Here is a 27,942-nt window from a genome sequence, read left to right on the forward strand (position 1 = left end):
GCCCTCATTGTTGTTAATCCACCAAGCTAATTAGTCTCGTTAAGGGCCACTAAAGGCAGGAATCTGTTGGATTTTTGTCTCATTCATTTCTTTCAGAGGAACTTGCAAGGAAGATCCTGTCAGCATTTGGAATAGGAATGGAATCTCAAACGCTTGGCATGAGAAACGGCTGAAGGCGCCAGCCTTCCAGGCCAAGGATTCTGGTCACAGAGTCCCAATTCAACTTTTTCCCTTGAGGCAAAATTCAAAGTATGCAGAAATCAAAAACTCAGAATGAAAATAAACCGAGGGCATGATACCGCACTTTGCTGGGACTTGCTTGAAACACAGTTTTCCTGCTCTGTCTCCAGAATGGTCTTATGGAACTCACTCATTGGAGAGACAGACAGGTTTGGATTGACTTTATTCCCTCTACATGGGTCTTGTTCAGTTTAATTACTCTAGTTTTACAGAAAGAGACATATGGAAACACTGTTAGCTGGTTTCCTTCCTTGTTTTTGTTTTTTTTTTTTGTTTTAAATTCGTACTTTTATTTTATTTTTCTTACAACAGACTTCTGGGACAATATGCAATTGTGTTTTACAATCAAGCTCTTTAATGATTGAGAAACCCTGGTAGGGGCCAGAACAAAGAACATCTTAAAGAACAGTAGTCATAGTTATGACTTTTTTTTGGATACTGTTTCTGTAGCTGAGGTATGAGCTACTCAAGGAACCTCACAGAAGGGCATAGACTGAAACTGTTTAAGAATTTATTTAGTCATTAGGCTCAGTTGAGCAGAATAAAATGGCACCAGGGGCTTGGGGTCTTGAATTTCTCTTGTTTTCATGTGTTCTTAGCATTGGTGAATTTCTCCCCTGTGATGAATTGCTCACCTTCGGGATTCTGGTCATGGCAAGAGAAGCGTGGTATCGTCAGCCTGGGTAAGGGTCTTGTTAACACATCAATGCACACTTTCAGAGAGCCATGCCCGGCCCTGGTGGCTACTGCATTGGGCCATTCACACTCCTTGCTTGCATCTGCATAGTATGCTTTTGTGTGGATTTTGTAATGTCATTCTGCGATGCGGATTCAGCTAGTCAGTTTATAACGATTACCAAACGGCTTGCAAAATCTTGGAACCTGCTTTCTGTTAAATTGAGAACTCTCCGGCTGAAGCACTTCTGACTTCACAAAGGGAAGAAAAATAGAAACGGTGATAATTGGATGGGTCTTACCTCATGTAATTTCTCTCAAGCATGACAATTTCACCACACTGTTTTGCAATTCTGAAGCCCATGCCATTTAGATTTGGACTATTGTCAACTATCAATTAGTGGAGAGAGGTGCAGGGCTGCTCTCCCCTTTCCAGCATTTTCCCAGGCCACTGGAATCTTACAGCAAGTTTGCTATGAGCTAGCATGTTCAGACAATGTGAGGGGTTGGCTACTCGGGTAAGGGAAGAGCTCACGAAGAGGCCCATTCTCTTCAAGCTCTTGGGTTTCTTTATAAAATTAATCAGTCCACTAAATGGCCTTGGAAAACAATGTGTGTGCTGCTAACACCACTGCGTCTCTCCTGCAGCGAGCACGATATTTCTGTGCTTAGTGTCTCATTCTGAAAATGTGTTATTACACAGCAAGCTAGTTAGAGGGCAAAAGAGACAGGGCTGAACCTCCAGCACTCCCTGGATCTACCTACCAAGGAATTCTCATCACTTATATTTCCAAACTACATTTCTTTTCTTATTAATTACACAGGTTCTGCAGCAGCCTGTCAAGAGTTTAAATTCTACTTCTATTGTTGATTCACTGAGTGATACTGGGCAATATCATGTTTTCAGGGTAGATCTGTAATGCAGGGAAACCAGTAAGACTTATCATGACCGTTAATGTTCATATTATTCATATTCATTATTCATTCATATACATATGATATTCATTATTCATACAAAGGCGCCAAAGAGAATGCTTATACCAGGACTTAGTCAGATTGCAAGAACTCAAAAGCACAATCTCAGAGACTGTTCTGAGGGCAGACTTTGACACCTTCTGCAAGCTAAACATTTTCCAAACCACTCGATTTGGACACTTTTCTGGAAAGGACAGAGAACTTAGTTAGAGCCGTTTCATTTCATTCATGACCACTGATCATTACATGAAATGACGCCTCTACAATAAGAACTCACGAAAGGTGGAATATCAGTGTGTGGTAATATGTATGGGGTATGGCAACCTGGAATGCTCACCTGAGATGTAGTGTTTACGGTTTTTATTGAGACACATAGGCTGGGTTGATTCAAAGTCTCCTGATCCCTGAGGCTACACTGATACCCACAACCTCAGAGGCTGCCCACGTGTAACTAAGTTAGCACAAACTGTCAGTTATAGACAAAGACTAGACAGCTCCCTGAGGCCAAATTTATGCCCCCACCTGTTTTTCTTTATTTCCCCCTTTTAAGATAAGGTCTCACATAACGGAGACTTCAAATTCTTTATATATCCAAGAATAACTTGAAACTTTTATCTTCCCGTCTCTACCCTTTGAGTACTAGAATTACAGGTGTGTATACTACCATATGCTGCAATGATGGTGATCAAACCCCTGACTTAATTTATGCTAGCCAAGTACTAGACCAACTGAGCTACATCCCCAACCTGACTTTGGGCAAAATCATTATCACATAGTTGGCACAGATAAGCATTCTGTTACTGTTTATGTGTCTCAGGATTTTCCCTGTCCAATCACATTAGTGCAGAGGAGGTCTATGATTGGACAGGGAAAATGGGGCAGAGCTAAGAGTTGCAGAGCAAGGGAGAGTTTAGAGGGTAGGAAGAAGAACCAAGATGGCTTCTGACCTGCATAGCATTTACCAGCCACAAGTATCTATGACTTCACAAGGTTAGCTTTTATCATTATCAAATGGCTCTGAAATAATTTGGCATTTTGTAAATTGTGTTTTTATTGATTCATAAATCTGATTGGTTAATTAAGCTTTACGAGTTATGATTCTACGGGGGTACTGGGTGTTGTGAGATGCAACCAAGAGGGTTGGTGGTCCCATTTAGTTACTGGAATGTGAGATCACTGACTACATGGGTTTATGGCTGAGGAAGAACTTGCAGAGTCTGGGACAAACGCAGCAGGGGCTAGCTCAGAGAGAGTAGCTTGGCTGGGAGAACATGGTGGAGCAGGACCCCTACAGGACATAGTGTTGTGACATGGAGCAGCAGGGCAGGAGAATTTGTGGGTTCTTTTTGAATATTTGCCACAAGAATGATGGTTATTTTAATTGTTTGTTTCCTTCTATAGGAAGATGAAAACACAGCATTTTTTTCAGCTTCTTTTTTATTATGAAAATGTACAAATACACAGAAAATAGTGTAAAAAATACCTTTTTACTGGAGGGCTAACAACATTATGCTAAACTTCTGTGTGTGTGTGTATATTTTTGTTAAGGTATGTGAAAATAAATAACAGCTCTTACAGTCATTAATATTTTTAAATACTCTGGTATGCACTTTATATTAATAACTGTGATGTCCTTAACTAGGCAGCTAACAATAATATCCTAACATGCAATAGTCTGGCTAGTCTGCATGTTAAATAAAGGGGAAATACGAGCTAACGAGGGGCCCAGTTAGTTGCCGTGCTCCTTTGCTATTCCTATTTCTCTCAAAAGGAAAACACTGGACTTCTTATTTCTCCCTCAGTCAAGTCTAGGACTGTGCATGCCTCATATTCTTAGCCTCTACGCCCACAAACAATGTTGTACCAGGCCATGAGTTTTGGTGTGTGCCAGTATAGTCTGGTGGATTCTGTCATTCTTTCTTCCCACTGCTTCTCAGCATCAACAATGCTCCTCCCCCACCCCCTATTCCAGTCATGGTATTTCTGTGTCTTTCTGATCAAAATGTGCACTCTGGTTGTTGGGAAGAGCTTGTATGCCACCTGAACAATTGGTGGTTCTCTGGTTCAATAGTTTTCAATATGTATGCAATTTGGATTCAACCAGTGAGCTCCAGGGACCACCTCAAGGGTGAGGTGCTGACTAAGAGGTGAGTCATAGAGTCGACAATGACTTTTCTCATTGCCATGACAATATATCTGACTTCAACATCTACAGCGAGGAAAGACTTTAGACTCATCGTTTCTGAGATTTCAGTCTGCAGTCTCTGTTGCTTCTGGCTGAAGCAGAGTGTTCTGTTCACAGGAAAGGACTTGCAAGGAGAAGTGGCCCTCTGTGGCCCTCTGTGATTGATGGAAGTGATCATGGTTTGCCCTAGCCCAGTGCAGGGTTCACTTTAGGCACTTGCTGATTGGCAGGGGATTTTGTACCATCTCATCTCAGTTTTAATGAGTTAATATGGAGCTTACAAAACACCCCAGGAAGGTCTATGACCAAAGACTTGTCTTGTCTCCTCAGAGCAAAGCCAAAGAATTATGTCTCTTAGAGTTGTGGTTTTTTCTGGAAGACATACCCAGTCTAGCCAGGGATTTATTGATTGATGGTCAAACTATCTTTTTGTTTGTTTGTTTTTCTGCAATGGAGACTAAACTTAGGACTTAACATGTGATTTTCTTTTGGGACAGGGTCTCTCTAAGTTACCTGGGTCATCCTGTATTGTGATTTTCCTTCCTCAGTGCTCTGAATAGCTAGTTATTGGCAAACTCCAACAGGTGCAAAGAGTAAACCAGTTTTTAAGAAACTCACTCACTTCCAATTGCTCACACCAAATTCTAGTAGAGTGAATTATTTTTTTTTTTTACTGTTATCATCATTGTAGTCTTCATCATCATCACCACCACCACCATCATCATCATCATGGCAGAATGGCCTGGGATTTTCTCCATAGCTAAGGGTGTTCTTGGACTCCTCATATTCCTGCCTCTATCTTCTATGTGCTGGAAATAGAGTGTGCCACCATGCCCATACGAACGATTATTTAAAAAATTCCCTTATTTTGTCTTAGTTCCTACTCCAGAAATGCTCACAAATGCCTTTGAAAAAGGAATTTTTTTTTGGAATCCAAAGGAAACTCATCTCTAAAACCAAGGATACATCACATCATCTCCAAGGTCAGCCCTAGCTCTGTGATTCCTATACATGAAGTCCCTCTCCTATGCTCCATTCACCAGAAAGCTCTTTTACCTGTTCGGCTGTTCAGATTCCTGTGGTCATTTTTGTGGCAGACTATAACCTTCCAGTCCAGAAGACACTAGTAGACAAGCCACGAGAAATAGGGTTAATTATTTATTGGAAGTGCAACTAAACCTTTATCATGCCAAACCCAAATTGTCATTTTTTTTTTTTGGCAGGTACTTTATGGCAACCAGATGAATAATACTTTAAAAATGTTACTCTGAAAGTTAACTTAGTTTCTGTGGGTTTGTTTATGGCTAACATCTGTTAGGGCCATGAGATAATAGCCCTAGAAAATAAAATCCATTAGAGGAATGACAGAGTTTAGTGTGGAAGAGGTTAGGATTCTATAATGGCTCCTGCAAATGTGCATTATTTGTGTCACTATGTAATGAATGTTGGCTTCTCTGCTAGAATCTAAGCCCCATAGTTCTTGGAGACTGACCTCACTATTGTATGTAGTCCTGGTGAAAAATGCCTGATATTCAGACATTATATTTTTATTAACAATATAAAAGACAGACTCTGATGTAATCCTGGAGTGCTCTGCCCAGAATAATATGTTTTATCTAGAGTTTGGGATGAACTCACAGAAGATAGGATATGATTGTGAGGTGGGCGTAGGGCGGAGGTTGGAGAAAAGTGTTGGTATAGGCACTTGGAAGCCAGTTTTTGCAGGCTCAAAATAAGAAAATGGGCATTTCCTGTGTTTAACCTGAATGTGTTTGTTTTTCAAACAAAACAAAACAAAACAAAACAAAACCCTCTTGTTTCTCAAAGATCTGAATTCGAAAGACTTATTTAAATACAGCACACTTAAAAAGAAAACTGTGTATCCTACCATAATTTCTGAGAATGGATGGATGAGTGGCAGTGTTTCATATAGGAGGATGAGATTTTCAGATGCTTGAGAAAGCAGAATTGACTTAATTCATATGTCTGAGTCCTAAGAGAACTGGGACTAATGACTGGAAGTGACTCAGCAGCTAAAGAGTCCTTTGTGGAGCTGGAGAGATGACTCAGCGATTGTGTACACTGCTCTTACAGAAGAGCAGGTTCAATTGCTGGCACCCACACTGGGTAGCTCATAATTGCTCGAAACTCCAGCTCTAGAGGATCTGATCGCTCTCCTGGCCTGTGTAGCCACCTATACACATATGCACACACACAAAGACACAGAAGCACATATACACAAATAAGAATAAATGAATCTTTTAAAATGTTAAGATTGAAATAAATATAGGCTGGCCCTGAACTCCTAATCCTCCTGCCTCTACCTTCCAAGCGGTATTTTAGACATAGACCAGTACAGCTAGGTCTTGGTGACAACTCCTTTTGTCAACCTGAGAAGCTCTTACTTAGTCATATTTTAAGGAGAAATTTAAGGCATATCAGAGAGGGGGCAGATGACCCCATCTTCCAAGTTTATGGCCAGGCTTCAAGAAACTCATGAGGCCCATTTATCTAGGTCCAGGTAGACTATCTCTAAGGGACTATTCCGTTCACTAGTTAAGTACTTTATGACCTAAAATGAAAGTTATCACAAATCACAGTATGTATTTATAGGAAAAAATTGATGCTAGATCCTAAGTGAATGTGTACATACACAGGCTAAATAAATATTGCCACAAGAACAGGACCACAATTAACAGAAAGATGCTCTTAAAGTGTGGCATTGATGTTGTCAAAGTCTTTATATAAAGAGGAACTGAATGAGGTGGATACAGCAGTGGTTGTGAGCATCTTTCTTCCCTGTCCACTGAAGACAACATTTAGTTCAGCATGTGTATTTGCTCCCAACACTCAAGAGACACAGGCAGAATGGGACAATTCTGCCTTTTCTCTCTCTCCCTTTTTTCTATTAGATATTCTTTTTTATTTACATTTCAAATGTTACCCCCTTTTCTGGTTTCCCCTCTGAAAATCCCCTATCCCATCTCCCCTCCCACTGGTCACTCCCCCCCCCCCACTCCCGCTTCCCTGTCCTGGCATTCCCCTATACTGGGGCATCGAGCCTTCTTAGGACAAAGGGCCTCTCCTCTCATTGATGACCGACAAGGCCATCCTCTGCTACATATGAGTCTGGAGCCATGGGTCCCTCCATGTGCATTCTTTGGTTGGTAGTTTAGTCCCTGAGGCTCTACGCTTACTGGTTGGTTCCTATTGTTGCTCCTCCTATGGGGCTGCAAGCTTGTTCAGTACCTTCAGTCCTTTCTCTAGCTTGTCCATTGGGGACCCTGTGCTCAGTCCAATGGTTGGCTGAGAGCATCCACCTCTGTATTTGTCAGGCACTGGCAGAGCCTCTTAGGATACAGCTTTATCAGCAAGCACTTTTGGCATCCACAATAGTGTCTGGGTTTGGTGATTGTATATGAGATGGATCCCCTCGTAGGGCAGTCTCTGGATGGTCGTTTCTTCAGTCCTTGCTCCACAGTTTGTCTTTGTAACTCCTTCCATGGGTATTTTGTTCCCCCTTCTAAGAAGGACTGGAGTATCCATACTTCCATGGATACTCCTTCTTCTTGAGCTTCATTTGGTCTGTGAATTGTATCTTGGGTATCACAGCCTGATCTTTGTAGTGTAACGTCTTTCAGGGGAAGCCTGAGGCCTCTTTTTAACTGAGCCTGCTTCAAAAGCTTAAATGCGTGTCTTTTTTTTTTTTTTTTAAACATGGCACAATGCTTCCAGGGTCCACTGTGTGATAGGATAGTCCTCTTTACATCTGCATACTATAATAGTTTATAGCCTTTATTTTTTATCTTTTCATAAATTGACAGACATGTGGATTGGTCCACTGGGGAATTATAAGGAGATATTCTACTACAAAAACTCAGACACGCCATTTTGTCTGAACATGTTTTCCATTCTCTTCAGGTCAGACCCAGGAGTGGAACTGATGCCTGCTAACTCCATGTTGAACTCTCTCTGAGGAGACCAAACTTTTCCCCCAAAAGCCTGCAGCATTTTTACATCTCACCCAGCAGTAAATGCTCCTACTTCTCCACACTCTCTCCTGCACTTGTTTCTTCCTTTGCTGGATTACACTGTGATTTAGAGCCACACTTTCCTTCAGGAGTCATGATGGCGACTGTCCTGGTTAGTTTTATGTAGGGCATTTTCTTAATGAATGATTGACACGGGAGGGCCCAACACATGGTGGGTGGTGTCATCCATGGGCTGGTGGTTGTAGGTTCTACATGAAAACAGGCTAAACAAGCCAGTAAACAGCACTCCTCCATGGTCTGTACTTCAGCTTCTGTCTCCAGGTTCCTGCGCTGTGTGAGCTCCTGTCCTGGTATCCTTTTTGATGAACAGTGATTTGGAAAGCCAGATAAATAAACCCTGTCCTTCCCAAGTTGCTTTGGTCAGGGCATTTCATCACAGCAACAGAAACCCTAAGTAGGACACGGATCATCCCTTCAGAGGCCTATGACCTTTGTATGTTCTAAGAAATGTCTATTTAAGTCATCTTTCTATCTTTAAAGTGTTTTATTTTTTTAAATTGATTTTCTCTTATATATTAAATCCCAGTTTCCCTTCCCTGCTCTCCTCCCATTCTCTCCCTTCAGAAAAGAACAGGCCTCCCCGGGACATCAACTAAACACTACATCACTACCATAAGACCAGGCACATACCATCAAGGCTGAACGAGGCAAACCAGTAGAAATAAAAGGGTCCTATGCATAGGCAAAAGGGTCAGGAACAGACACCAGATCCACTGTTAGGGTTTCCACCAAAGTGTCTTTTTTTTTCTTTAAAATGTATCTTAGGATCTAAGATTATTACATATTTTGGAACCAGACCCATATGAGATAGGAAATCTGGAATGTTTTCTCCCACGCTGTGGGCTGTATTTGTTATCCTAAAGGTTTACATTTAGATGTCATTCAAATTATCTTTTATTTGATTTCTTTGTGCTTTTGGTTTCATACCCAAGAAATCTTACCCATTCAAAGGTCAGAAACTTTGACATACAAGCTCATTCTTAAACTGGACTTTCTAAAACTTCCTCTTCTCCCGTGAGGAGTGAGAGGCATTATGCAGCTTAAAGGGAGCCAGAGCCTCCACTTAATGCTGGGGAAACTTGGTTTATTTTTTACTAAAGGATAGAACATGATATTACAGAACTCATAAATCATCTCCCAAATTAATAATTTATATGCAGTACTTATTACAGGACATTGAATGTATTCTGGCTATTATTTTAATCACTATAATTATCTGAGACTTAAAAGTCAATGTTCTGAATAAACTAATAGAAAACAATGCAGTTTGGAATCCATGCTTAAGAGAAAAACACTCAAAGACATTAACATGCGAGAAGCTTAGCTCAGGAGGCTCCCCTAACCCTGTTCAGCTAACTAAAGAACAGCATTTCTACATGTAGGCAGGAGAGCAAAGTCTTGTGAAACTTGGAAAGAAAAACAAATCATTTTACATCGTTTCAGAAGTATCATTTATGTAAATGCACACTCAAGAGTGTCTCCCTATTGTTAAATCCTGGTATATGAGTTGCTTCATCACAGAACAAGTAACTGGGAACGTTAGGGCTGTGTGCCTCTAAAAAGGCCACTCTAACTCCATTAGAGTCCACTGGGCAACTGCAAGGGAGAGTTCTAAGTATGCAGTTTACCACTCATGATTGTACACAGAATACAATTCAACTACACTGGGCGCTGTTTGACTCAGTCATTAAAGAGTCACAGAGTTGTCGCCATTTCTACCAGATTAACACACAAGCAGTCTGCAGGGAAGGGGGACTGCTTTTTAATGTGTATTCACAGAGTGGGAGTGGGCATGGAGGGGGCATTCCTACAGGGGCATGTGGCCTCAGGCAGTGTTTCCTTCCTGTGGCACAGTGTACATGAGTCTTCAGGTGCTAGGGAACCAATCTGTGGCTGTGAAGTCAATCTGGTATCTATTCATAGAAGTTGTGAAAGAGCGGGTGAAGATGCCCACACTCTTAGACACATACCACTGATGATGATTATGAGGAATAGCCAACATCTCAACAGAAAGATAGACAAAAGTGGAGCATTTAGAAGTGATTTAAATGGATATTAAACATCACCAAGTTAGAATGGAAGCAACAGAGGATGCTTCTCATTCACTAGCGTGAACAAAGTGCGATGCTCGAAAAGCGAAGACTCATGGTGTTCATATTTTCTTGGCTGGGTGGAAATTAGTGTCATTTTTTGGCAAATCAAAAATGTCAAATGTATTTTTTTTTTGATTTAAACATTCTGTGACTAGGGTATTATTGTGTACATTGCTTACAGCCTTAGAAATAGAGCCGGAGAGATCTATCTTCAATAATACTTTACTAGCTGAATAAAGTAAAACCTAGTAAAATTCCTACTTTTAAAAACAACACACACACACACACACACACACACATACACATATACATTACATATATATAATATATATATACACACACATACACATATACATTACATATAATATATATAATATATGTATATACACACACACATACACACACACACACACACACACACACACACATATATATATAAAACAAATGCACAGTGACTGCCTCTGAGACACAGGAACAAGGAAAGGAAAACACACATTCACTTCTCTGTGTATGACTGTAGTGTCTAGTATTTTTTAAATCATCTGTATCCTCTTATAATTCTTAAAAAGTAAATTTATGGGCATCCTAGTCCAGTTCTGAATTGGACACTAGCCAGCAAAGTGCTTCAATTGTGCATTAACAGAATGTCGAACATACTTTTCTTAAAGTACCCATGGGGGAGCAGATGTTTTTCCCTGAGGGGAAGCAGCTTTCAGCATAACCCAAGCCCATGAATTAAGGCACGGTTCATAATAAGAACTCAAGGAATACCAGATACGAGATTATCCTTAACAGAATGTGGCTGGGGTTGATGACAGATTTAGGACAAATGACAGAAGTTTTAAGTGCTTAGTCCAAAATGCTTGCTGGGGGAGGGGGCCTTGTTTTGTGGACATGTGCAGTCTTGAGCACCAAGAATCTCTTTACATAGGTCTCTCAGCAATGCAGCCACTATTTTCCACCTTACAAGATGTTTCCATCGAAGCAAAATCCTGAGCAGTCAGCTTTCTGGGGATGGGGCTCACATTTGGGGACCGTTAACAATAAGCTTCATTTAGAATAACTCTCTTGGTTCCTGCCACTGCTAGGCCTTTCCACAGACAGACATTATTTAAAAATCAGTAAGGCAAGGCTGGATTCTCCCCTTCCATCATGTCCCACACTCCCATTTTCCTCACCTGCGGAGGAATTCTAACAACATCCTGGCCAGTGTTTCTCTGAGGCTGACACACACTGCAGCCAGTGTGACTGTATGGGACCAAGAGCCTTCACAGCCCTGAGGTCCTCATAGACAGGAAAGCACTGTTACATAAATCTGACGTGGTGCTACTCTGAAAGTGGGAGACATTAAAAAGATGAGCCCATACACACCAATACTCACATACACAGAGACACACACAGAGACACACAGAGACACACACACAGAGAGTCTCACTATGCAGCTCTGACTGGCCTGGGACTGGCTCTGTAGAACAGGTTGACCTCAAACTCTCAGAGATCTACCTGCTCCTCACAAGTGCTACCCTACCCAGCTTATTTTGATTTATTTATTTTTCAAGTTATGGTTTAGCAGAACTCTATCTTGTTTTTAGGAACTTTAACAAGGTTGGTATTCCATTAAGGTTTATTATACACAGCAACCATGACTTACTGACCATTCCGGTTACAAAGTGAGATGGATGTAATTCCCCTAACCTAGCAGTCACACATGTTTTATGAAATAATGTTAAAATTCCAGAAAACTATGAGTCAGTGCTGTCCGACTTCTTAGAGATAACGTCATGGTGCCAGCTGCGGATAATCCTTACGTTGTCTGCATTAATCAAATGAATCACTTCTTACATTTAGTAAAGACACAAACAGGTGGATATTTTGCAGACAAGAAAACCTTTTTATTTTAAACCACAAATAGTCAGCAGGTGGCCACAACTATCCATATTTCATTAAAATCACATAAAACCTAGGCACAAAAGCACCACTGATTATTGCTCTAGAAAAATTGCATGAAAAAATTCAAATACGCTCAGTAAAAACACCACAGTCTGCACAGGACTAAAATTGTAAAGCAAGGGCGCGGAATGCTGAATCCATTTCACACGCAGCTCCGATGTGAAATTGGTATTTGCGTGACTTGAGGATGATGGAAATTTCCAAAAAACATCACCATAAGAGGATAAAATGTCCATCTTCTTCATATAGATTTTATGCTGACTAATAGAGTCCTAAAAAATTAGCATTTACAAAATACTTGGTAAAAATAGCTTTTAAAAGTTGTCCCGAGAGGTACGTGAAATCGACCCTAGTTTTCCACGACAATTCACTCTCCCTCCTTTTCTATAGATTCAGTTCTCTGTGCCTGTGAATAAGAAAGAAAGGAAGGAAAGAAGGAAGGAAGGAAGAAAGAGGACAACTAGTTACCAGAAAACCAAGTAGAAGCAAAGGCAAGTCCACCCACCAAGAACACACTTGAGCATTTGGCCCCCTTGGCTTTGCTTCCAGCTCTACTTGAAAACACACTCCAACTCTGGCTGGACAGACAAGGCAGGAAGGCCTTATGCAACACTCTGCAGCACTGGTTGCTATTTTTCTGCTATTTAAACAACCACAGAAGCCTTACCTGCGCGCTCCCGTGTGCATGATAAGAAACAGCACGCTACTCTCTGATTCTAGTCACTGCAAGCATGCAGAATGTCTACTGTACCCTTAACTCTCACTGTTTCAATCTGCCCCTTTACTGACAGTGTGCTGGGTGGGGGACTTCTGCAGGCTGAGACATTAACAGTTGAACGAGAGACGTGGATCTGCAGTAACATTACAGGCGATAAAGAGAGACATTGTGAGCGTGCTATCCAGAGCTGAAGGGTTGAGCAGTTTCTTAAGACACTGATTCGGTCAGTGGGAGGTGTTTGTGGAAAGTACCTCTTCAACTTTAGTGTCACCATTTGCAGATGGTGCAGTACCTTCCTCTCCAGCTTCCTGCTTTTCTTCCTTCTTCCCCTTAGCACCTCTGCTAATCTTTGTTCCAGGTTCTTTCTAAGGGATCGGAGCACAGGGAAACAGAAAACACAATAGGCACAGCGTGATGTTCACGAACACCAAGGGGCACCTGCTGGAACTCAGCCAGACACCATGGTGGCTACCACTGGGGCCTTGGCGGGAAGTGGGGGCCCAAGCTGGCTTTTTCACCTGGGCTACCTGCTGACCCCATCAGCACTTCTATTCTGTGGGAACATGGTGACTGGCTCAGGTGTCGATAGCTCCAGGGACATTTCTGCTATGACTGGTTTTGCTGTGGCGAGGGCAGCCATAGGGCCTGGTAAAAGGGGAAAAGCCTGCGGGGGAAACCCACCCACCAGAGGCCGGATTTCTCTGTTGCTGTCCAGTGTGACTAGTCATGTGGTGTCGTAGATCTTACACAACTAGAAAGGTATTTAAAATAAAGGCCCAGATGGAGAGAAGTTGCTCATTTTATGCCGGCACCACAGTGGTGAGCCCTGTTTAGGAAACTGTATTCACTACCACACACAATTTTAGAGAGTTTGGGTGCCTTGGGGGGAACATACAGCACAGGATAGTCATTGTGGCTGAATTCATGGGCAGTAACAAACTTCAGTTCTCCTCCTAAACAGGCTATTCCTATCTATTTCAATAGAGTAGACTGAGCTGGGGCTGACTAAATAAAACATCCAGAACATGTTTCACAATGTCAGGCTAGTGTTCACTACTTGCTAGAGTAAATGATTGTATTTTTATTGCTAGTCATGGGAATGGCCATCTCCTAGTAGTTCTATGAGGCTGTGACCCCCACCTCTGACATTTGGTGCTGGTGGCAGCAATGGGGTCCACGGCCAGCTCTCACCAGACTGCCTTGTGATTTACTGTACTCTCTGGGGGAACTGCCAGGCTGTTCACACAGGATGTTCAGAGAAACTTGCTGTGCCCCCTGCACCTCACTGACCAAATGCAAAACACATTCCCACTAACGTGTAAAATGTTGCCCACAAATGTGGGGACAATTCTCTAGTCTGTATATTTTAGCGTGACTCATTAAACAGGATCTCTCCTCAGGTGATATTTGTAGGCACAGGATTATAATTTACTAATTGTTTAGAAAGCCAAGGGAGGGAAGAGGGGAATACCTCTTACCTTAGCTGATGTTTTTCTTGGTTTAGACTCCGGTTTTGGTGGAACAGGTTTCTGCAGAAATAATTTAAATTATACAAATATTGAAACGGATGCCATTAGCACCAAAACGAAGACAAACGGGCTGAGACAGCCATGGGCTCTGACGGTGGCTCTGTTCATTTGGGGTATGGTCCTTTCAGTATCAGGTACTATTTTCGTCCCAGGTTTGCAGATGGGAAGGAAAGCTGACTCATTAGGCTCTGGTCCAGTAGAGCTCTCCTGGGCAGGGTTAAGTTTCTCTTTTTGATATCTGTAGTTCCTCTTTTCAAAACTCCACAGCAAAAGGAGAAAATCTGGCCCTGGCTAAACGGCTGGATGAGTTTGCTCTCAGTGGCCTTACTGACCAACTAGTATCTACAGCGAATCACAGGCAGAGGCCACCATCTGTCGGTCATCAAGGAGGGGCCCTGTGATGGTCTTCAAAGCCTTATCCAAACCCCTCCTCCTGACACAGATTTCTGGTTCTGTAGCCAAGCCTCTTGTCTCATCCCTTCAAAGTCAGCGTAAGGTAAGAATTTAACACAAGACACCGGGTTCATTTATCTCTGGGGCTTTTTATTAAGAATATAAATGCAGCAACATGTCTGTCTGGCTATTAGAGTTAAGATTTTTTCTGTGGGTGTTCTAGGTCAAATATTTCTCCAATAAAGGTTTAAAATGTGTACATCTCTCTGAGATCTAAAAGAATGTTTTAAAAAATAGAAAACACTGTCTAGTGTATCCCTGTGAAGAAAAATGTGTGCCCCCCCCCCCAGTATCTGTAAAAGATTTGGAGATCATATTCAATATAGCCTTTATGTATAAAATTTAATTGGAGACAGTTTGGTTCCAAAGGACCAGCTGTTAGAAATAAAGCCAGACATGGTCACTCACTCTGGTAACCCCCAGCATTCAGGACACTGAAGCAGGAGATGGTTACCAGGTTGAGGCCAGCCTGGGCGACAGGGTGAGACACAGTCTCAAAACGAACCAAATAGGAGGGCTAGTGAGACAGCAGGAAAAGATATTTGCTGCTAAGCATGATGACCTGAGTTTTATCCCTGAGGCACACAGGATGGAAAGAGAAAAACTGCCTCCTCTGACACCCTCACACACAAGTAAATAAATGTACCAACAATATTTCTTTTAAAAAGGAAAAGAAAAAAGAAACGCCCTTTCAAATGAAATTTAAAAAAAAAAAGTTGAGCTTGAAAAGTAAGAAAATTTTTATTAGTCTTCTTATCCCTCTAAATCTTCAGTCTGCTTTTCAAATACTGAAGCTTTCCTGGCTCCTACATCTTCTTAACTTTAAAATTCATCACTGTAAGTTTTGACAGATCAGTGTATGTTTCTGTGGTTGTTAGCAAATTGTTTCCACTTATATCATTTTCTGTGAGATAGACCTTTTATTCTGGTTCAGCATTCAGTGTTATCAAAATAGTACTAAGAAACTAAGACTCTGTGTGTGAGGGAGGGGGTAGGGGGAGAGGGAGGGAGAGAGAGAGAGAGAGAGGGGACAAGAACTCGTGTGCTTGCTAAAGCACAATGTCGGGGGGTGTTCCTCAACCACTCTCCACAAGTGGCTGGACTGCTTGCCTCAGGACTCCTCCTGCCTCCGCTTTCCAGTGCTGGACTGCACAGTGTGTATGCGTGTGTGTGTGGGGGGGGGGGGGCACACTCCCTTGCTGGCTTGCTACTTGCAGCATCCCTTTAGTCTCTCTGGTGATTGACACTGCTGTTCTACGGACTCACGTGACTGAAACCCTTCAACTCCTGCGTGGTGTGAACAGCCACTTCCACATGCTCTCAGCAGCACCTGTGACGTTCAGTGGGGATGGTTCACTGCCAGTGAAAGTTTCCCCAGTTCTTTATTTTGAGAAGGCAGCCTGGAGGCAAAACCCTCTAGACACGCAGAGTCCGGCTGCTCTGCTTGTTATAGAATGAGGAAGAACTGAGGGCCAGAGAGCAGCGCACGCAGGCTGGCTCAGAGCTGGAGCACAGGCTCAGTCTCACCTCTCCATCCTAGCTCTGGAATCGTCCCCATCCCCTCCTGGCCATGGCCAACTGGAGAAGACCCCATGAGACAAGGTAAAAGTGACACTCCTTTACGATAACCCAGGACTGGATACAGCTGAAGTGTACGGACATTTAGGGACATTCAGATCCAGGAGTGAAATGCACACTAGTGTGGGTTGTGGGCAGAGAATCTACACTCCGGATCCATTTCAACATTAACAGGTGCAGAATTTGGAAATCAGGATTCCCTTAATGTACTAGCTTGTCTACGGGATCTAGCAGTGCCAACCTGCATGGGTTTTATATACTTGATGATGGTCCTGGCCACTGTTTCTCACTGACACAGATAATCAAGTGAATTGCTCGGCAATATGGGTCAGATCTGCTGGAAATTACGACCCCTAAGTACTTCCTAAAAGGAAAAGAGACTCAAAGAAAATGCCAGGTAATCATCCTTTTGCTTTAGATAAGGGAGCACACATTCTTCAGAAGCGACAACAAGGGGCTCTGAGGACTTACCGCGGACAACCTGGCCGACCGTCTTGTGGGCTACAAAAGAATAGGAAAAAAAATTTTTTTTTTTTGTATTTTAAACATCCATGTTAGTTGTAAAAATTCATTCTTGATATATTCTACTTTGTTGAAAGAATGCAATGTAAGACTGCCATCATACTTAACAGGTTAGCACCATGAAACATGCCAAGCCCACCAGGCACTCCAGAGAACGAGGGCTACAGGATACAGGCTCACCTTTCATCGAGTGGCTTCTCCCAGGTAAGAGGGAAAGGAGGAATCCTGGCTCCACCCTACACCACAGTCACTTCTTTTGTGATAAATTGACATGAGAACACTGAATTATCTTAAAAATGCTCTCTTTAAAACGGAACCAAAAGCTGAGAGCTAGTAAGAGACTGATGTAATCACCACAGAACTAACATAGTACCCTCCCACCTCTGCCATGCTGGAAAACAGTGCCTGTGAATCTCACACAGGTAAGAAAGGTTGTTTGTTTATTTGTTTGTTTGTTTGTTTGCTTTGTATTGTTCTGTTCTTTTCAAGCCCAGAACAAAACCAACACAATTACCTACTTAAAACAGGTTTCACTAATCTCTTCATTTCAAACATTTAGAAAATCAATGAGATAGATATTGAATTTAGTTAGTTTTTTTTCTCTTCAGAAAACCTTTCGAGGATTTATCAGTTAACAGCCAATGTCATCCTAAAGAAAATACAACATAACACAAGCATCCAGCACACAAAGATGACACTCTTAACTACGCAGGAGGACCTACTTGTTCTGGGCAAAGGAAGGGATTTAACATCCTAAAACTAAAACTGGCTTTCTCTGCAGGTTTGACTCTATACTTCCTGGTCCTTTTACTCTCTTCTCCATCTCTGGTCGAACAGTAGATACTACCCCACACATCCCAGAATATTTGCTGAATAAATGAATTCGAGTGTTTCCATGACTCACATTGGTTTATGAAGACTCTTGACTCATTTTGCTAATTTAAATGCTTCAAATAATTTTTCTTAACTGGGTCAGCAAAAATGGTTAGTTGGACCTCATGTCATGATTGAGAAGAATTGGAGAAATTCTTGAATCTGTGCCATGGTCAGTCTAGGTCAGTGGTCCAGGTCACACTGGAAGAAACAGTTCTTGACATTGCCATAGCAAAAAATTTCCTTGGTGAAAGTCCCATGAGAAGCTACATTCTTTAAACCACAGAAGGAAATGAAGGGCCAGAGCATCCATGAATAATTTTAACCCTGCGGTCTCAATGAACAATTAGAGCTGGACATAAGTCCAGCTAACAGAATGTGCAAAGAATAGGAAGTCGTGCCTGGGACATAGTCACCACCCAGAATAGGACATAACAGCACACAGCTCGAGGCACAACTGTGGTCAGGAAAGAAGAATCATGAGGGATTCTCCACAGGAAACACCAAGGTGCCTGCTAGGATTCTCCTGGGTGCATTTGAGACATCACACCCACAAGTTCCTAGGAGACAGGACCCAAATTCTGTGATTCCTTTCTCAGGATGGTCAACCACGTTGAGTATTGCTGAAGAAAAGACAATAGTCCCACTTAAACTTCGCAAAAACATGTATGTCCTGTGCTTGTTCTTCAACATGGTTTCTGACTATGGAAGACTAGAAGATTATCTATCCCTCAGTTACCACAAAGGTCAAGTCTGAAGCTCCTGTATGGCAGCAAAAACATACTCCCGCCATCTAGCAAGTACATCAGGGGAAGCAACAATGTCCACAGGGCAGAGTGTCAGCCTCCTTGAAAGAGAGAAGCAAATAAACTTTACCCAAATCCTGCCCTGCTTGCCTGTCAACCCACAAGCACTCTGTTGGCTTCCCTTCGGCAGTCACTGCAGTTTCCTACCATACAGCGCCATCTTTTTCTACTTCAGTACTGCCAATGCCTAGTGCGGATCCTTACTAAGTGTTGAGGCAAATGGAAGAAGCAAGCGCCAGAAAACCACAGATTATCATTTACAGAAAGGGGCCAGATGCTCTAACCATTATACATGACTGTCCATTTGCCAACCAGCTGCTGTTACAAACTTTTATTATAGAGAGGTTAAAAAAAGTCATGTGAAGGATTTCGCAGCTGCAAACCCTCGCCTTGCCCTGCCAACTCTTGAACATGCAGAACAGGCTTTCCAGCAGGATGGACTTGTCGCAACGTTGCTCATAGGCCGGGCCTCCAGTGGACTGACCCACAGGCTTAATTTAGAGAGTCAGGATGAGCGGTCCAAAAGAAACGCTTGGGAAATTGATACGCCAACAGTCTCTATAGGCTATCCAAGTCAGCCAGACTCCAAAAAGTAGTCGTTTTACCATAAAATCATTTTATGGCTTCCTACCTAAAATTTACTAGCTCTTCTGTGTCATAAAAAAAAAAAAGACTCTTTAAAAACTTCCTTTCCAGTAATCACTACACTGGGTTTTCTTCTTTCCCTGCAGTGAAGGCTGAGACTAACATTTCACTCAGTCAGCACTACGCTTTCGCATGCAAGTGTGGGTACCTTCCTGGAAAGTTCCATCGGCTTCCACGGCCTTAACATCTATAAATGATTGGACTAAATTTATGGGATACGAAACAGACTAGACTGCTATTTATTCCCCTTTAAAACATTTAAAGCATTTGAAATATTCATTTAAGGCTCAGCCTTTACTTGGTAGAACTGGGGGGGGGGGGCAGGCGTTATAAAATTTCTATTAATTTGTTGATTAAGTGAGAAATCATAGGAAAAAGTTGCAGAAATAATGACTCTCGTACAAGGAATGAAGGGTTTTAGGCTGCTGGGTCACTGTGGTTTATAGATACTGGAGACATTGGACGAATCTAGTAAGCATTATTGACTGACCAATGGCCCACATCTGAAAGACACTGGGTCTGTTTCAACATCCTGGCTGCAAACGCAGCACACACATCTACCCGCACTAAGTTCAAAGGGAGAGCGAGATCCAGGCAGACTCGCTGGACTTTGCAGATTATTGCTTCAAACTTATTTTCACAAGATGCCCCTTTGCTTCTGAGCCTCAGTGTGCTCTTTTAAAGCAAAGCTTAAAAGCCAAGCTGCTTTTGATTCTCAAAAACAAAACAAAAACCGAGAAATTCAGCAAGAGCGTCCTTTCCTTTTCAACGCTGGGAGACAGAGAGAAAGAAGGACAGCCCTGGCTGGGGCAACGGAGAAGATGAAGAACTAGGAACAGGGTCACTTGACTGAAGCACCGCACAAAAGGTGGGTGGCGAACACGGATCTGGGATCTGGGACCTCAGGTGTTCTCCCTGCTTCTGCTGATTAAAAGTTGTGACATTTGGAGGAGAAAATTTTATTATTTCTTTAAGAACACTTCTCCTTGAGATAAAATAGGGATCACTGCATCCACTGTCTGCTATCTAACCCAGCTCGGCTCTGACAGTCGCGCTCTTCCCCCTTACCCCCGTCCTGCCCCCTCGCTCTTTCTCTTTTAACAGTAAATATCCTATCATTTTACTTTCCTTTCTTTTCCATCCTAAAATGGAGGTTTTAGGAAGGCCAAGTTCTGCTGGCTTTTCGCTGTGGGACCCATGGGGCCTGGAATCGTGGTGGGAACATTTGTAGGTGCTCGTACATTTTTGATAAGGAATGCTTCTTAGGAAGGGGTATAGTACAGTGGTAAAGCCGAGCATGTAGATAAAAGGGGCTGGGTCCCATCTCCACCACCACAGAGAGAGAAGAGACTGGGCAAGCTTCTTAGGGTTATTGAACAGACCACACGCAAGAATGGACATAAAGCCTTTGTAAGTGGCAGAGCGTAATGATCACGATACACTGTTTAAGTCCAAGTTTCCTGACGTTCGGGGCTCTGTGTACAATGCCCTCCAAATACCATAGCCAGAGTGGGAAATCTTCAAAAGAAGAGCTTCCTTTGTAACCGTATCTGTTCATCCTGGTTGACATAAGAAACAACATACTGGAAACTTCAGTTTGAGCTGAATTTCACTTGGCTGTGGGTAGGGGTGGGATCAGGGTGCGTCTGGCAGTTCTGAGTGTTAGTCAACAATCGAGCTAACCACTGACCTTTACCTTTCAAATGACAGTGGATGTCCTCAAGGCACTTGATGAGTCTTAATCTAGCCTTGGCTTGAATAACAGGTTTTTAAAAAGGCATTGTCCATACAATATTTTTGTTAGGAATAATATAAGAAATATAAAATATAAAATGGTAAATAAAAAAAAAATAGAAAAGCATCAGACATGAGAATCCTTGGGCTAACTAACATACCTAATTTGTACACACAAAACTCCTGTTTACCTTTTGTGTGGACCCCAGCCAGTAGGATTTGCTTCTGGCACAGAAGGACTGGGAAGGCTTTCTGCAGTCAAATGTTTTCTCTGAGCAATGGTCTTAAGGGTTTCTGAATGACCAAGTTAATTGTCAGCCCGCAGAGAAAAACCCAAATGCAGTGTGTGTGTGTGTGTGTGTGTGTGTGTGTGTGTGTGTGTACCTAAATCCAAACACTTCACCCACTGTTCTAAAAACTATGTCTTGCCATTTTCTGCATGTTCATCAAGTTTTAGTTGGCTCTAGCATGGGTGGTGACTCAACTGTAGATTTCTGATTTCATGATTGATTACCTCCAACAGTTCCTGGTTGGTACTGATTACCTCCAACAGTTCCTAGTTGGTACGTGGCTGATAAGGGCAGGTGGTTTTGGTTTTACATTATAGCTTCTCTTAAAGATTTTTTTTTCCCGTGGCAGAAATGATTTTCCCAGTACCAAGCTTATGCAGGGACCTGGGTATCAAGATGAATTCCTCTGAATTATTAACCATAATATGAATCACCATCAAAGGATCTGTAGCTGTATATTGGTTGTGCTCTCTTGTGACCCCTCTTAGTTTATATGTTCAAGTGTAAGAGCTGAAGTTTTCCACACACTGGGAAGCTCTCTGCAAAAGGGAGCAGCTGTCATCACACATGCATATCTCACTTCTGAGTTTTTAAGATATCTCCTTTGGTATCTCTATCACGGGTGAGACATAAGCATGTCTTACAAGTTCTTAACCCTTTCTCAGGTTTCTGTATTTTAATACAAAGCAACTTTAATTCATGGACTAATTATTTATTTGAGTATCTTAAGAATTTCCTTACTTAAAAAAAGCTTTAATATTTTGACATATTGTGGATCGTTTCATACTTTTGTCTTTAGAGATGAATCCTCTTAGGTAAATACTCAGAATCAAAAACAGGAACTCATAATTCATTCATTGGAGCAGAAAATCTACAAAATCAACAACCTTTCATTTTCTTGTTATAAGAAGCGGGCTCTGTTCTCCTTGATGAATTTACCTATTATCTTGCTCTCTCCCCAGAAGGAATTCTCAATACCTACTTTGACAGACAGCAAGACCAACATGCAGAAACACAAATACAGGAAAATACCTTATCAGAGTATTCAATGGAACATGCCTAAGCCACGTGAAACTGCATGCGGACTCTGACCTCTGATGTTAGCCATAGCAGACTTACTTGTAATGGCATTCCTTCACATGCAGACAACACGAAACATTCAATGGTAAGTCTCATGTAGGGATGTCAAAGGCTTGCTTACCTCCTGCTTAGTTAGCTTGGTTCCATCTTTGCCCTCTGTGTTCTCGGGAGACTAGAAAGAAAACATTTCAGTGCATTAGATTTAAATTTGAAATCGCCTAATATGGATCCCAGGAACAGATAAAACAACATAGTTTTCAAGAAAGTACTTTTATTAAGTGCATATTTCAAGAGTGTGTGTAGTGGGCATGCATGTGTGTTTGCATGTGTACTTGCCCTTCGTGTGCAAGGATGAAAGCCAGAGATCAGCAGTGGGTGTCTTCCTCTATGGCTTTTCACACTATTTTTGAAATAGGGTCCCTCAGTGAACTTGAAGCAAGTTGGTTTGTTGAGGCTGGGTACCCAATGAGCTTCTGGGATTGCATATCTCTGCCTCTGAGCGGGATTACAGATAGATGCAGCCGTGCCTGGCCTTTATATAGGTGCTGGTGATCCAAACTCAAGTCTTCATATTTTTATAGCAAGCACTATATCCACTTACCTATCTCCCTAGTCCCAAGGTGTATATTTTACACACACACACACACACACACACACACACACACACACACACACACACACACATTTAGCTGTTTAATTGTCCTACTTTTAAAAAATTTTCTCTGGGTATGTGAACATGCATGCTGGTATGTAAGGAAGCCACTGAAGGCAGTTAGAGGAGGTTGTGAAGCCACCCATAGGTGATGACATGAATGGTGGGAATTGAACTCCAGTCCTCTGGAAGAATAGCTTTAACTGCTGAGCCACCTCTCCACCTCCTATCTTAGTTTTAAAACAGAAATGGGAAAAGAACTGCTGTGCACACTTCTTTGCAATGCACATGTATCTTAAGCGCTTTTCACTTCTCTGTAATGAATCTAGGACTCATTAGGCAGTGGTGCAGACTACCTGGGATCCACACCTTGATCACCTCCCTGTTCTAGTTGCTTTGTCCCTTTAGAAAGGGGGACAGGAGGATGAAGGTGCCATGAAGGGGGAGATGGGAAGAATGGGGAGGGGGTGGAAACTACCTGGGGGAGGGAGGGACAGAGGCAATACAGAGAGGAGAGAGGAGGGATAAACAACAGGAAAGATGTTTTTAAAAGCTACAGTGAAACATTATTTGATGCAGATATTTTATACATGTAACACACACACACACACACACACACACACACACACACACACACACACGGCATTACTTGAGGCCGTAATACTCCCATGAAGAGTCACAGACTGTGAGACAAAGGTCCCAGTTCCAGGCATAGGAAACCTCCCTTCCCGTTATTAGTCAAGAGAGTCCATGTAATCCCCCTTCCCCATAAAGCCTATTGGCAATACCCTTGCTTGCATTCTAGAACTTGAAGGTAAGATCTTATTGCTGAATAAAGCACATATTTCAGACATAAGTCTGGAAGGAATCCTTCTGGAACTGACCTGGAACCTCCTCCCTGAGGGTTAGCTCTTAAAGTTCCTGACGGTTCTCAACAAGTGGTCCAGGGAGAAAATTATAGTCCTACCCAGCTATGACACCTAGGAACCACCAGAATAACCAGCATGGCAGGATACCCATAAAGGTGCAATAGCGGCACTCATGCATAGCTTGGTAGCAACCAACAGCTGCCTAATTAGATGTAGTTATGCTCTGTTTAACAGGAGGGAAATCGTGCCCAGTACTGGAAACACATGGTTAACTCGGTTATGAATCATATGGGAGAAGCTACTACCACGTTCATAAATCAGTGTCATTTCCAAGTGTATTCTAAATACTTATCCTTTTACCCAGACAAGTGTAGGTTTCAATCCTCATCTGTTCTTTGAAGCAGATGGAGACCAGCATGAAAAGCCACAGCTGGTCAAAATGCACAGAATAGCTGACTGAGGGGTGTTCAACCAAATGGATACAACTACAACCACTATCCCTAAACCTCTAGGAAGACTGTGGAAGAGAAGGCAAAAAGACTGTAAAAGCCTGAGGGCCAAGATGTCTGTTACCCGACAGTTTCTCTATACATGACAAGGATGCTGAACCTGTGAAATATTAACAGCACAGGCCTTAAGAAGATGATACCACCAGCCAACATGCCAACGTGGACTGAAAGATCACACAAGGCCCTACACCCCTCGAGATGAAGAGTTATAGGCAATTGATGGCTACCAAAAGGTGGAGATTCATTATTCCCTAGAGTTGAACCTTTAGTAGGTTATCAAACACCTGAATACATTACATATACGAGCAACAGTAAATAGCCTTATTAGGTTGCATTTATATATACCTATGAATATATAATAATGAAGCATAAATTTGAGAGGAAAAGGAGAGAACACAGGACAGGAAGAGGAAGGGATAGAAGTGATGTAATTACAATACATATGTATGGAATTCTCAAATAATAAAAATAAATAACAATAATAATATAGTTATACTCAACAAAGCCCTAGTCAAACACAAGCATATTTTCATCTCATATTTGCTTTGATCTCTAGACCATTCCTCAATATGTTTTGATAAATTTATCCTTTATTTCTCTGCCATCAATTCCAGCATCTTTACCATGCTCAGCCTCAGCATGGTGGTCAGGTGCCCTGTCGCTCTCAGCTAATTTGTCTTCAGATTGTGATGTATCTCTTGAGGCAGCACTGCACACGCCTCTGATAGTTCAAACCTGAGCACCCACATCAGTGGCTCACAACTGCCTTTAATTCCAGTTCCAGGGGATCTGAAACTCTTTTCTGAGTCGACTCGGTGATTAAGAGCATTTGCTGCTCTTCCACGGGAGCTGAGTTCAGTTCCCATCGCTCATGCTGGCTGGCCCAGAACCACCTGCAACTCCAGTTGTAGGGCATCCGCTGCTCTCTTCTGGCCTCCACGGGTGTGTACACACAGTGCGTAAATACATACTCAAGACATATAAATAAATAGTAAAAATAAGTCCCCAAAATAAACTATTTAACTATTAACACAGTGAGATTAAAATAGGCTTACGATAAAAGAATGGAGGTCCACATAAAATAATAATTTTCTAAAAATCTTAGGTTATAAAATAGTAAGTAAAATGTAGGAAATGCATAGTCACTTTGGGGAAAAACAAGACGTTTCAAGGCAAAGGTCAGAGGGAACCCTCTCGGTCCCTGATCTAGCTGTTACACTTGGCTTATCCGTCCCTGTGTTCAGAAGCTTCCTCACCTACAAGGCCAAAGTCGATTTCCCACAGTTGACTAATTGTTTTCTCCTCCAAATAGAACCTCCCCTGCCCTGAAGGGACACACAATGCTCTCTCTTCTGTTCTCCATCCTTGTACAAGAAGGGCAGCTTCACAGGCCGTGTGTTGTATCTGTTAGCCAAGTTCTAGATAGCAACACCCCAGCCAAGTCTGAGCACAGAATGACAGTGTTTCTATAGAGGTCCTTGGTTTCCGTATTTCCAGCGTTGCAAACTCAATGCTTCTGTCCATCCATATTTGCTGTCAGGCCTCTCAGTCATCATCAATCAGGGATGTTCTCTGCTTGGAACTGATAAACATCTAAGAAACCATTACACTGCTATTAAAGAAATGTATATAAGTATAAACATATTCTGGTTAGTTTTTTAACATGTCATAGATAAGTGTCATTTGAAAAGAGGGTACCTCTGCTGAGAAAATGTCCCCATGAGGTTTTCCTATGCACTAGCCTGTGGAGTACTTCCACATTGATGTGATTAATGGTAGATGTGTGCCCACTCCACTGTGGGTAGTGCCAACCTGGGGCAAGTCATCCTGAGTTGTATAAAAAACCCGCTGAGCAAGGACACCAGTAAGCAGCATCTTCCATGGCTTCAGCCTCCGGGTTCCCATCCTGGCCCTGACTTCTTTCAGCAATGGAGTTATAAGGTGAAACAAACCCTTTCCTCCCCCAAGTTACCTTTGGTCATAGTGTTAACCAGAGCAACAGAAACTAAGACTGTATATATTACTATTATATAAACAGAATGCTAACATTACTTTCAATGTTCTATGCAGGTAATATCATCAAGACATCAATCTTTAAATACAGACCTAATGATGTTTATATTAGATGCAACAAAAGACACGGCATTAAACAGGCATGAAGAATGAAATTGTCAACGCTTTCCCATGAGTAAACTGTATGGCTACGGATGTGACAAACTCCAACTCCAGACAAGGCTGGTGGCTTTGACAGTCTCTCCACAGGGGCATTATTTTATCAAGCTCAGTCATTTTCCAGTTAGCACCTGATGTTTTCTCTGGGGTTCAATGTGCTTCAGTGGCCTGAATACAGGCTGTGGGCTCAACACTATGCCTTGAATCTTGGCATCAAGAGCCGTGTCCAGCAACTCAGTCAGAGGCTCAACCTCCACCCCCATGAATGACTTACCAATGACATGTAACTTAAAGGGAACAACTAAGTTATTACAACTAAGCCAGAGGTTAGAGAAATGAGCTCATGAACTCGACTACTGTGTTATACAACAGAAGGTACGGGTGATCTTGAAGAATCTTTGGATTACAAGATGTGAAACTGCATTTAACAGAGCCTTAAAGTTGCACACACTTCTTTATATCCAGATTCTCTGTAAGTGGCTGTGATCCTGTTGCTCACAATGAGCAGGTGTACTGTTTTGGGAAGGCCATCATTACTGGATGTCTTATAGCATGCTTCACCGCTGTAACTTGGCTGTGGGGCTGGATCAGGAAGGAGGAGGGCACAGTGTGATGGAACTGAAACAGATTACACCAAAGAGTCTGCGCAGTAAGGATGAAGAAAGGAGACAGGATTAGATTTCCAGTAGGGTGGGGAGCATTTCATGGGCTGCAAGGAATTCCAAAGCAATTAGGTTCTTGCTTCATTGCCAGGCTTCTATGAATCTGGTGAGGACCAAGAGCACTCAGGAGTATGAGAATCATGGGCAAACAAAGGTCTTGTGCATTTCCACGAGGCCCCTCAGCTCCTAGGTGCCCTAGTACTAGCAAGGAAGGTTGACGATTTGCAGGATGGTTAGGAGGTGGGCACAACAGAGGGTTTGGTACGTCGAGGCACCAGTGAGAGTTTAGCTTGTGTTAAATCAGAGACAGGGGGATCACTAGCTTCCCAATGACTGGATCAGGACACAGGCTTAGGCAGAAGCACTGAAGCGAGACACTTTGCTGTGTGGCTGGAGCTGAACGGCGTCACCCTCTCCAAACTGAGCCGAGCAGGAATCGGATGGGCACCAGCATGCGACTCAGCTGTCCTAATCCCAGACATTTGTTCCATGCCCTAAGAAGTTCTAAGGGAGCTAAGAAGCAAATGGCACAGGGGGTTCACTAGAACATTAGCCTTACAGTGGGAGGGATGACTTCTTAACTGAAGACAGGCTTCCTCCATGCTGATGTGCTACACCCAGATAAATTACTGTATCCGTTTGCTACTGTTAGAGCCCAGGGTAACAATTTGTCAGGACAG

General features: G+C 42.4%; 1 protein-coding gene and 2 long non-coding RNA genes across 15 annotated transcripts in view; 2 read left to right on the forward strand and 1 right to left on the reverse strand.

Annotated features, from left to right (window-relative positions):
* Window positions 1-283: 283 nt before the first annotated feature.
* Gm2065 lies at window positions 284-27,923 on the forward strand. Of its 10 annotated transcripts, none has more exons than XR_003948194.1 (6): window positions 284-389; window positions 840-923; window positions 17,081-20,162; window positions 22,281-22,483; window positions 24,321-24,661; window positions 26,499-27,923. It is a non-coding gene; the product is annotated as a predicted gene 2065 (long non-coding RNA). The 10 variants fall into 10 exon arrangements; XR_003948191.1 differs by lacking the exon at window positions 24,321-24,661 and having other exon boundaries at window positions 17,081-17,174; window positions 17,752-20,162; XR_003948189.1 differs by lacking the exon at window positions 24,321-24,661.
* LOC115486417 lies at window positions 2,651-8,126 on the forward strand. Its single transcript, XR_870955.3, has 2 exons — window positions 2,651-2,880; window positions 7,997-8,126. It is a non-coding gene; the product is annotated as an uncharacterized LOC115486417 (long non-coding RNA).
* The window catches only part of Hmgn3 (high mobility group nucleosomal binding domain 3), a 37,417-nt gene continuing 21,563 nt past the window's right edge, over window positions 12,089-27,942 (reverse strand). The window contains exons 2-7 of one of the 4 annotated variants that reach the window (XM_006511591.4): window positions 22,520-22,570; window positions 16,920-16,949; window positions 14,367-14,417; window positions 13,140-13,253; window positions 12,838-13,021; window positions 12,089-12,576 (exon numbers count right to left, since the gene is read on the reverse strand). In XM_006511591.4, coding sequence (XP_006511654.1) covers window positions 12,887-13,021; window positions 13,140-13,253; window positions 14,367-14,417; window positions 16,920-16,949; window positions 22,520-22,570 — 381 coding nt within the window. In that variant the 3' untranslated portion in view covers window positions 12,089-12,576; window positions 12,838-12,886. Of the gene's footprint in view, window positions 13,022-13,139; window positions 13,254-14,366; window positions 14,418-16,919; window positions 16,950-22,519; window positions 22,571-27,942 lie in introns of all 4 variants that reach the window. The other 3 variants (XM_006511590.4, NM_175074.2, NM_026122.4) reach the window with 3 other exon arrangements.

Source organism: Mus musculus, chromosome 9 (genome assembly GCF_000001635.26).
Source record: "Mus musculus strain C57BL/6J chromosome 9, GRCm38.p6 C57BL/6J".
In the NCBI taxonomy this organism is placed as follows: Eukaryota; Metazoa; Chordata; class Mammalia; order Rodentia; family Muridae; genus Mus; species Mus musculus.